Genomic DNA, 11,149 nt, shown 5'->3' on the forward strand with positions numbered 1-11,149 from the left:
TAGTTTGGGTGGGAAGAGACCTTAAAGCTCATCCCATTCTACCCCTGCCATGGCAGGGACACCTTCCACTGTCCCAGGTGCTCCCAGCCCCAATGCCCAGCCTGGCCTTGGGCACTGCCAGGGAGCCAGGGCTGTCTCACAACGACGATCCTGGAGGTATTTTCCGATCTAAATGATTCCATGATCCAGTGACCACTCGGACCGAGATGCTCCTATGCCCATCAACGATGCTTGCCTGCGCAGAGGCGGGCACAGTCAATAACTTCAGAGCGTTTTGGGGACAAACCAGCGGGAAGCGAGCCCGGGGAGGGCGCGGGGCGGCCCCACGAAGGCCCCGCCCCCTCGGCGCACGAGCGGCCGGGCCGCCTTAAGGCGCGGGGGCGGGGCCGGCCGGGGGCGGCGCCAACCCGAGAGTCACCGGCGGCAGCGCCGGGCTCAGCCGGAGAGCGCCGAGAAGTGCCGAGTTCAGCCGAGCGGAGACGAGTTCAGCCGAATGCAGCGAGCGGCAGTGCGGGTGCTGCGCGGGGCGCGGACCCTCCGAGTGCTGACCCCGCCGGCACGGACCCCACAAGTGCTGACCCCGCCGGCACGGACCCCACAAGTGCTGACCCCGCCGGCACGAACCCTCCGAGTGCTGACCTCCCTGGTTCGGACCCCCCCGGTGCGGGCACGGTCGGCCACGGCGGGGGCCCCTCCGCTCGGGCTGCTGTATGAGCGGCACGGGGAGGCCGCAGACGTCGTGCAGTAAGAGGGGGACACGGGGGTGCATTGCAGGGGGTGCAGGAATGGGGTGGGTGTGAATGTGGGGGGGCATTGCAGGGAGGGGGGGCATTGCAGGGAGGGGGGGCGGGCGGGCACAGCTGGGCAGAGAGCTGGAGCTGCAGGGGTGCAAAGAGGAGTGGGGGTGCTGGTTTTGGGGTGCTGCAGGGCTGCTTTGGGGGTGCAGTGCAGGGGGTCAGGAGTTGCCCATCCCAGGTGTAGAGGGTGGGGATGGGTTGCAGCTCCCTATGGGACCCCTGAACACGCAGGGGACTGGAGGACCCTAGGATGCCCCAATGTTTTCGTGGTGCTATGGTCTCACAGGTGGATGCTGGGGGTGATGCCTTCATATCCCCCACCCTCCTGCTGCTGCTCTGTCAATTGGCCTTAAACTCGTGTTTTTCTCAAAAAACCTATTCTTGCATCATATAGGGTATGACAGGGAGGTCCTAGCCTCAGCATCGCTGTGCCCCAACTTGACCCTGGGTTGCATCCCACTGATGGGTCTTCCCTTTGAGATCCCAATTTAGGGACCAAAGCAGCATCATAAGCATTTTTTGGGACAACTGCTGATGCTCAGCATCAAAAATCCTGGAAAGGGGAAATTGTCATTTAGTAGAGTTTAAGCCTTTTTTTTCAAGGAAGGAGACTTTGAGCTCTTGCTGCCCCTCTTGATCCAGCTCAGTTCATGCTGATACATTATCTAGGTGCATCCAGACACCAACCCCCTGTTTTTTTTTGGAGGACTGTTGCTCTACCAAATGATCATTTAGTTGTGCAATGGTGCTTGTCAACACTGCTGCTTCCTGAGATTTGCTGTTACTACCCCATTGCTTGTGCAAGACTGGTCTTACTTTGTGCTTTGTGGCTTCTCCCTTTTCACAGATTTCCAGAAATACCCCAGTTTCCCATAACGCTTGAGCGGGGCAGGATGAGCCGTAAAATCCCCAGCCAAAACCGCAGCTTTTTTACACAACCTGCTGAGTTTGTTAAGTTTAGTGAGCGTCTCTGAGCTTGGTGACACGGGATTGTTTTGGGCGGTTGGCTTTTAGCAGCCTTCTTCAAAAATCTGTCCTTCTGTCTAACAGAAATCTGATTGTTTTCATAGGATGAGGCATACGGTGCTGTTAATTTAGGTGAGGTGTGTAGGTGATACAGGCACCCTCCAGCTTCAGCCACAGCACAGAAGACATCAGCAAACTGGTGTTAATACCCTTCTCCTTTGTGTCTCCCTGTTCAGACTGAAGGACCTGGAAGTGCCCAAGCTGGGGGACTGCGATGTCCATGTCAAGATGTTGGCAGCCCCCATCAATCCTGCCGACATCAACATGATCCAAGGTAGTGTGTTGGGTTAATACTTTGCACGTCGGTTCTTGCAGGATGCTCCGAGTTGGAAGGGACCCATGAGGATCTTCAAACCCAACTCCTGTCTCAGAGGGTTCAGAGATGGCTCCTGGTGTGGGGATTGGGTATGAGGGGGTCTCCAGCTCACCTCCAGCTTCCCTTCAGGAACCTACCCCCTCCTGTCGCCGCTGCCAGCCGTGGGGGGGAACGAAGGTGTCGGGGAGGTGCTGGAGGTTGGGCGCCGTGTGAAGGCTCTGAAACCTGGGGACTGGGTCATCCCTGCAGACGCCGGACTCGGTGAGTTCACCTCGGCACTGCTGGGTCCTTGCTCACCCCCCCCACAAAGCATCTTCCCAGGAGATTTTTGGGGTGCTGGAGCCCATGGGGGGTTCCCAGGATTGCCCAGAAAGCAAACCCATGGTCAGCTGCTGTGTGAGCTGCTGTGGAGATTTCGGGGGTTCCAGAGCAAAAGCACAGCTCTCCAAAGCACCATCTTTGCAGGGTGGGGGTAGAGCCATGAACCCCTGCACTTACAGCAATTACACCTGATGGGATGGGACTCAAAATGGGGAACAAAACTCCATTAGGGAATGCTGGGCGAGGGAAGCAGGAGTTGGAACCAATGTGAGACCAATCATAATGAGACAGTGGGGATGATTGAGATGGGGTTATTTCTTACCTGTTTATGTCTTGGTTTATTTTCACCACATGTTTTTATTTTAAATTAATTAATTTGTTTTTATTTTATTTTTAATGTATTTTTTAAAAGCAAGCTCAGTTTCTGCTGCCCAGCCCTAGCAAGTGATGCTGCTTATCCTCCACAGACACAGGAACGTTCTCAAGAAGGATGGGGGTCCCCAGGGAAGGGGCTTCTGTACACAGGACTTACCATGCACCTTAGAACACCTGGAATAGGAGCAGTGGCAATGCCATTCCTTATGCCAAACTTAAATTTAGCAATAATTTTCTTTTCTGTAGCATAGACCCTTTATGGGATGTCTGTGCTATTATAAAGCATTGCAGCAATCTGTGTTTCTCGGGAAACAACCACATTTTGTCCCATCAGCTTAGAGCTTCCCTAAAGACCTGGGATAAAATATTTCACACGGGCAAGGTCACGGTGGCCTCTCACTATAGTTTTCTCTTTAATAATGCTCTGCTGGGAAAGTGTGGGAATTTATTTCCCAACAAATGTCTCCTATGCTCCTCCAAAATGCCAATGGCCTGATATTTGCTGGTTGTGGTTTAGTGTCACAGCTTGTTCTTTGCCTATTTCCTCTTAAAAGACTTTCTGCTAAATGAGAGAAGGAAAACGATAGAGTTAAGAGCCTAATGGGGTATTTTTAAGCATAAAACCACTGTAAATAGATGATAGAGGGTTAAATCAGATACAAGCGTAGAGGGAGTAAAGCTGACTAAATTGGCTTGGAATATATGGGCTCATCCATAGGATGGAGAGTATTTCCATTATCTCTGCACACATACTCAGGGAGCCCCAGTCCCATTATCCCTCTGGGAAATGATTAGGCTTTGCTGGGTGATAAATCTTGGCAGGCAGCGAGGAATCTATTCCTTGCCTCTTGGAGCATTTTGACTCTACCCATATGGGAACCCATTCCATAATTCTCTCTCCAGGGTGTAGCTGGTTCCCAGCACCTGATGCTGCGGTGCCAAGGCTACAGTGTGAGCTGATGGTTTTCCTTTGCTTTCCCCCCCTGCTGTGGCTGTGCCCATGGTGCTGCTGTTCCCAGGGACATGGCGGACACATGGAGTGTTCCCTGAGGAGATGCTGCTGAAGGTGCCCAGTGACATCCCGATGCTCTGTGCTGCCACCCTGAGCGTCAACCCCTGCACGGCGTTCCGTCTGCTGGCTGACTTCGAGAGCCTGGCGCCTGGTATGGCCCTGCCATAAGGGAGCAATTCCACACGGATTTCCCGGCTGCCTCTGCAGTGGGAATCTGGGTTTATTCACATCCAGGTGACTCCATCATCCAGAACGCCGCCAACAGCGGGGTGGGCCAGGCCATCATCCAGATTGCCAGGGCCTCTGGCATCAAGACCATCAATGTGGTGAGGGACAGGTGGGTCCTCTGGGGAGGAGCGAGTCTGGGAGCTGGATCTGATCATCCTGCCCATCCAACCCAGGATTTTCTCCCATTTCCTCCTCTAAGTTGTTCTCCAGCCTCTTCCCTGTTGTCCCCATGCAACGCTGGAGCAGAAGGAAGGAGAAGGGAGAACTCTGCTTCCTGGCTCATCTAGTCCTCTTTTTTTATCTCCTTTTCCCCCCCCCAGACCTGATCTCGCAAAACTGGTGGAGAGGCTGATGGCCCTGGGCGCTGACCATGTCATCACAGAGGAGATGCTGAGAAAGCCAGAGATGAAAGATATATTTAAGGTACCTCAATGCTGATCCCACTGAGAGATGGTCCAGGGCTGTTGCTGCTGTTCAGCACTGTGGGGAAATGCAGGGATGGTGGGAAGGACAAATTTCTCTCTAGATAAGGATTTAGCCCTGGTAGTGGAGGGATTTTGCTGCTGCCACAAGGGAAAGATCACAGATTTTGGTTCCAATCAGATTGGGCTTGAAGACACCTAGCTGAAGGTGTCTTCTGCACATGGCAGGGGATTGGAATGAGTCCCTTCCAACCCCAGCTGTTCCATGATTCTGATGGATTTTAGCTCTACTACTCTCAGCAGCCCTCAGGTAAATGTTGAGGTTAATGCAGATGCTTTATCAAAAACCATGGTCCCATCCCCTAAAGAAGCCATAAAATTTGGGAACCTTTGTCATAAACCCTTGCAGAGCATCCCGAGGCCCCGGCTCGCCCTGAACTGTGTTGGAGGCAAAAGCACCACAGAGATGCTGCGGCATCTGCAGTAAGTTTGGCTGGATGGTGGCTTGGGCACAAGCTTGGGGACAGAAACTGGCAATAGAGGGTCCTGCTCTGGAGTCTGTTGAACTTTTGGAGAGGAAAGATGAATGGAAAAGTGGTTTTGGGGTAACAACAGCGATTCGAAGTCTCACGCTCCTGGGGGTGGTTGGGGTCCAGTTGTGAAGGTTCCCCAGGTCCTGGCCAGGTGTAACTGGTGTGCCGAGCTGCAAATTCAGCTAATGGTGCACAGAAGCAAGAGGAGAGCTTGGAAAGTGGGATCTGAGGGGTAACTGGGGAGCCCTGGGTGCAAGGACAGCCCCAGGGGGGTTGGGGATGACAGAGGAGGAGGTGGCAACTCAGAGCTGCACTTTTGGGACCACCTAACCCAATACCCCTTTTCTTACTCCAGGCCCAAGGGGACCATGGTCACCTATGGGGGGATGGCAAAGCAGCCTGTGATGGTGCCTGTGGTGAGTACTCCCTCTTTAGTCTCCTGTTCTCCATTGCCTGTCCCCATCCCCTCAGTACTGTGGCTCTCCCCAGGTGCAGATTGAGACCCTCCAGCCTTTTTAATTTGCCTTATGGGGTCCATCACAGGATAAGCTGCGTCCCATTGCTGGGCTCTTGGCTTTTTATATCGAGGGTTTGGGCTGCCAAAAAAGTCCAGGGGGGAAATGATCCTGCAGGTGCTGAGCATCAAACCTGCCCTGACTCCACACCTTGGAGTCACCTCTCCACATCCCTGGCTCACAACTGGGAGCTCTAACAACAGGCCTTACTGCCACTTTCCACCACTGTCACACACTGGGAGGGGACACACACACTGCCTGTGTAAGGGGACATGGGAGTCACTGGATGCACAAGGGGGCATAGGAGTGTCACTGGGTACCAGGAGGACACACAGGTGTCACACATTCCACAGAGTGCCTTCATCTTCCGGGACGTGCGTCTCCGCGGGTTCTGGATGACGCAGTGGCGGAAGGACCATGCGCAGGGTGAGTAAGGGGCTGAGGGACCTGAGCCAGGGGGACTGAGGAAGCCCCCCTCAGGGGGGCTGAGAGATCTGAGCCGGGGGGGCTGAGAGATCTGAGCCGGGGGGGCTGAGGGACCTGAGCTGGGGGGGCTGAGGGTCTGTCCCCTGCCAGGCATGGGAGTGGGAACAAACCGCACCCAGCACCATCCTCACTCCCACTCACAGAGCCATCTCTCTTGTCCCAGTGATGCCTTTAGAGGCTGTGTAGAACAGAGGCTAGATAGTGTTAAAGGAATAAAGTATGGATTTATTAAAAGGCTTCCTTCAAAGGACACACCTTGGGCAGTACAAGAGCCTGGCTGAGGGTACACCCAAGATGGACCGTGGGTCACAAGTTTTCACACTTCTATAAGTTTTGGTCTGTTTCCATATTGGGGTTAATTGTCCAATTACAGTCCCATCCTCCCAGTTTGCTCTCCTCAGTTTGCTGTTGTTTGCACTTTCTGGGCCTGAAGCTGCAGCGGTGTCCTTGGTTCTGGGGCTGGAAAAGGATTGTTCTGACTGAACTGTGAGGAGAACTTGCTGACACTTTATATGAAGTTCAGAGTTACAAACTAATGCAGTACAGAATCTGGAAAATAAGAAAAAAAGCTAAAACATAAGGCATCACCAGGGTGCTGAGACACTGGTGCTGGCCTCAGGCAGGGACCATGCCAGGGACTCTTCCTTCAGCCCACATGCCTGAGCTGGGGCACGTCACACTCAGGGACCCCATATAGCCTCGGGTGGATGTTCCCAGGGGTGGTTGATGGCCCTGCATGGCGCAGTGAGAGCTCCCTCCTTCCCGTGCAGACCAGGAGAGCGTGGCTGCAATGATGGACGCCCTGTGCCAGCTCATCCACAGGGGCCAGCTGACAGCACCGGCCTGCACAGAGGTCCCGCTTCAGGACTACAGGGCAGCGCTGGAGGCCTCCATGAAGCCCTTCATGTCCTCCAAGCAGATCCTCCTCCTCTGACCTGCAGCTCCTGGAGCCCTGTCCTGTTCAAATGGTTGTCCACAGACTTGAGGGGGGAAAAGACCCTCCAGATCCATTCAATTTCTTTTTTTCCTTTGTTTTTCACATTTTGGATGCCCACTGAAAGCTTTAAAAGCCTCCGCAGCTTTGTGTGGAAGTGCTGCAGGAGGGAGGCTGCATCTCACTGTGGCTGGGGGCAGTTTGGGATCCCAAATGATGGCTCGCTCAGCTCAGGGTGTGAAAAGAGCAGCAGTTCCCTGTCAGATGTGCTTTTGGGGCTGGCAGGGCTGTAGTTATCCCAGCTGGAATGTGGGATGGGCAGGGAAGCCCAAGTTATCTCCCTGCAGCCCTGCTGCCTCTGGGCCAGCTCCGAGTAGGAGGAGGAAGGGGCATGGACTGCCCCAAATGACAAGGGGTGCTGTGGTTGGAGTGGCCCTAGGTGCTGCTGCAGCTCCTGGAGGAGCCCTGGGTCACCCCTGGCTGGGTTTGGCCAAACACGCTGCAAGGGCCGGAGCCTCTGGCCATCGAGGGCTGGAGCCAGACCCTCAGTGTCCCTGAAGGCCCTCCAGTCCGGGTGTGGGACAGTGACTGTGACACTGCAGAGCATCGTGAAAAGATTTATTATTGAGAACAACCAACAACGTGTTCTTGCTTCCTCCTGTGCTGCTCTTCTACTCTATGACCCCACAAGCTCCCTGTGGCCCCTGCTCTTCCCAGTCCAGCCGTGCCGAGGCCCGGCAGCGCTGGCTGTGCAGGTGCAGGTGGGGCAGTGGCCGCGGGCCGGAGTGCGGCCAGCCGCCGGCCCCAGCATGGCCATCCCAAACCACGGACGGGAGGGGGGCGGCGGCTCAGCCCCGGGCTCCTGCGCAGCCCCTGGGTTTGGCTGCCCAGAGCAGAGTGTGGGCAGTGCGAGCGTGCGGGGCCCGTGTGGGGCAGGAGGGGCGGCGTGGGGCCGAGCAGGAGCGGCCTGCAGGGCGCGGGCGGGGCCGTGTCTGCAGGGCCGCTTGTGTGGGGAGGGCCCGGCAGTGCCCTCCCGGGGGGCTGTGCCGGCCTGGGGGGCTGTGCCTGCCCGTGCCTCGGGCACCGTGCAGCCGCTGCTCGGACATGTCTGGGTGTCCTCATCCTCCTCCTCCTCCGCTCCTGGTGCCGGCTGAGCATCCCACCTTTTCCTTGGGAGATTTGCCAGGATCCCAGTGCCCGGGGGGGGCACAGCCATGGGGTTTGTGCTTTCCCCAGCACCCTGCAGAGCCCTGCGGACACAGGGCAGGTCATCCCTCGTGAAAAAGGGGTTGGAGTAGAACAGCAGCTGCAAAAGGCAAAGGAAAGGAGTTGTTTGCTGCAAGGAGGAGGAAGAAATCTGAGAGAGAGCCAGGAGCTGGCTGGAAAGGACAAATGGGTGTTTAAAATGGGTGTTTAAAGGACTGGCTTTGGCTGAGTAAAGTGTTAGGACAGAGCTTTGTTAAGTCACATCCACCCTCATGTTTTGAGCATTTGGGAGCAGAGAAGTGTAGGGTTTTCAAGAGCCAGAAAACTGCTGAAGAAACCCAAAGCCCGCTAGTTTTCAGGCCCCTCAGCGTGTCCAGAGTAACTGACCCCAAGACAAAACGAAGCTGTTGCTCCCATCCAGTCTCCAGCCTTGTCAAGGCTCATTTTAGCTGAACTTGAACCTCCCTGTGAGTGTCCCAAGGAAACTCTGAGTACCTTTCCCAGTGCAGACCCAGCTGCTGCTACTGCTCTGAGTTCCTCCATGGAGGTCAGCAGGGGAGAATCCCCTTCCATTCTGCGGAAGCCATGGAACATGAGCTGGAGAAGGAAGCTTCTCATGGACTCAGTTTCAAAGATCTTCTGGGGCCCCCTCCTGCCCAGCACTTCCTTCCTGAAGAGCTTTTCTCCAATCACAATGCAGTTCCCATCGTTGCCCCACCAGATCGACTCAAAACTCTGGCTGCTCAGGATCTCCCAGAGCTTCTTGAGGAAAGAGTCAGTCAAAGGTTTGGTGCTAGCAGAGATCTCTAAGGAGAAAAATTTCATGTTGTGGTCCCAGGATTCATCAGGCCAACCTTCAAGGGCGTTTTTGTCTGCAGGGGGTCCCACAGCAGCATCCCAAGATGGTCCCATATCATCTCTGGGACGGTCAGGAGAAGCTGAAGCCACCCACCAAGCTGGATCCTCCAGGACAGAAGCACAGGATGTCTCCTGTGAAGATAGCTCCATTTAGACTTATTTTTCCACAGCTCGGCTGCCTCCAACCAGCTTCTTGGTCCTGACAGTCAGCAGGATGGAATCCTGTGGCTCCAGCTGCCTGGCAAGTTCTCCCGTCTGTGTTCCATCCCAGTGACATCACAGCGTGACACCTGTCTCCTGGCAGCAGGAGGTGGGAGATGCAGAAATAACTCCCAAACCCTGATTTCCCAGAGATCTGTTTGAGCCCAGAGCTGAATCCAGCTGTATTTCCATGTGGAATGTCCGGCCAGCGCGGCGCTGTGTCCCAGTGCCCCTGGGAGCAGTACCCAGGGAGGGATGGGGAAAGGGACAGCATTGGACATCCAAATGCCCCAGACCTCAGGTTTTTCATTTGGGACCTTCTCCCCCATGCAGAAATGCCTATAGGGAATGCCTCTGGAATGACCCAGGTGTGTAGTGTCCACAGGGCTGCTTCTGCTGTGACTGTCCCTGTTCCTGGGTGATGTTCTTGGATCCCAGCAGGCTCTCCATGCTGCTCCATAGGATGAGCTATAGGGAAAATGTTCCTCAAACACATCTTGCAATGGAAATAACCTCCCTTGGGTTGGGTTCCTCAAACTTTCTTTGCCTCAGAACCTTCAGAACCCAGCCCAGGGACCTCACTGGGGTTCTCCCACCTTGTGCCCAGTTCCCAACATGCTCTGAGTGGGAGGACCACAGAATTGTGTGGAATTGTGCATGGGTAGAGGAATTGTGAGGGACTGGTTGTGACAGCTGAAGGCTCTTCTGGGATTCATCCTGGAGTCCTGGATGAGTTGGTGGGGTTATGGCAGGGCCTCTCTGGATCTACCAAAGGCCTGGGGGGCCCTGGGAGGTCACTCCTCACTGGGAGCTGGCAGTGTCATTCCTGTGCACTGCGTGGGGGACAGCCCAGGAAGGTGTACCTTCATTTGGGGGATTTTCTGGTTCCCCAGAAAAGGAGAAGAGCAGGGCAGGAATGTTGCTCAGGATTGGAGGGAGCAATGTACAACTGCATGTGCACTTGGAAGAGCAGAACTCTCTGAAATTAAATCCCACTGCCACGCTGGCCACTAAATGGATGTGTCAAAGCCATTTCATCCCCCCTAAAACCCCTCACAGAGACCTCCCTTAGCAGAGAGCAGGTGTGTCCCAGGATAGACTGCACCAGCATCTCCCTTCTGCTCCTCCATCCCTAATAAATCCCTCAATATTTTGTATTTTCCTTCCCCATTCCAGCATTAGAAGCAGAGCCCCATCCTGTGCCTCAGTGCTTCCTGATCGATGGATAAAGTGGGGAAAAAAAAAGCAAAAAAAGAACCAAGAAATCGTTACGAGCACTATTAAGCATGGCATAAACCAGAAAAATTAGTGCAGAGCTTTTATCCCCCATTGTTTATTGGGCTCAGCGATAAAACCCAACATGCTTTAGAGAACTCTTTCACAAAATGTTCCGACCTCTCACTCCTATACCAGAGCACAAAGGAATAAATAAATAAATTTAATTCTCCTTGTCAAATGAGCAAGATCATGGCTGGAAATCCAGCTGCTGGTGTTGCACCTACACAATATTAATCATTTTGGAGGTGATTGTGGGGTTTTTCAGGGGGGTGGCTACTAATGTTGGAATGTTCCAAGAGCCTCTGCTGGGATTTGGTGTGATTTAGGCATCTGACATCTTAACCAAAAGGATAAAAATAATTCCCCAAAACTGACGTTTAGAGTTCAGCAAGAGGAATGTTGTTGCTCACCAGAGGGAATGAGAAAAAGCCAAGTCTGCTCACGGATGGGGAATGCCATGGGGGGACGCCTGGGCACCCCGAGTGTGGGGATAGGCGACGCCCATCCCTGCCTGCCTTTGGGGTCCCATCAGGATCCAGCATTTTAGGAGTAGGGCAATCCTCAGGCCCCTGCCAAGGAGAGGACCCCATAAGCACCTCGGCACCGTCATTAGCGCCCTGCACGTGGGAAAGGGGGGATCG

At 54.5% G+C, this 11,149-nt stretch overlaps 1 protein-coding gene across 3 annotated transcripts; it reads left to right on the forward strand.

Annotated features, from left to right (window-relative positions):
• The first annotated feature begins 423 nt into the window (after positions 1-423).
• MECR (mitochondrial trans-2-enoyl-CoA reductase) lies at positions 424-10,882 on the forward strand. Of its 3 annotated transcripts, none has more exons than XM_066564929.1 (10): positions 424-744; positions 2,000-2,097; positions 2,269-2,400; positions 3,855-3,998; positions 4,082-4,184; positions 4,396-4,498; positions 4,907-4,980; positions 5,386-5,446; positions 5,899-5,971; positions 9,200-10,882. In XM_066564929.1, the coding sequence occupies exons 1-10, from the start codon at positions 494-496 to the stop codon at positions 9,301-9,303; spliced, it is 1,143 nt and encodes a 380-aa protein (XP_066421026.1). In that variant the 5' UTR covers positions 424-493; the 3' UTR covers positions 9,304-10,882. The 3 variants fall into 3 exon arrangements, with proteins under 3 accessions (XP_066421026.1, XP_066421025.1, XP_066421024.1); XM_066564928.1 differs by having other exon boundaries at positions 9,050-9,309; XM_066564927.1 differs by lacking the exon at positions 9,200-10,882 and adding an exon at positions 6,802-7,625.
• Positions 10,883-11,149: the final 267 nt, after the last annotated feature.

This window comes from Molothrus aeneus, chromosome 23 (assembly GCF_037042795.1).
Source record: "Molothrus aeneus isolate 106 chromosome 23, BPBGC_Maene_1.0, whole genome shotgun sequence".
NCBI lineage: Eukaryota > Metazoa > Chordata > Aves > Passeriformes > Icteridae > Molothrus > Molothrus aeneus.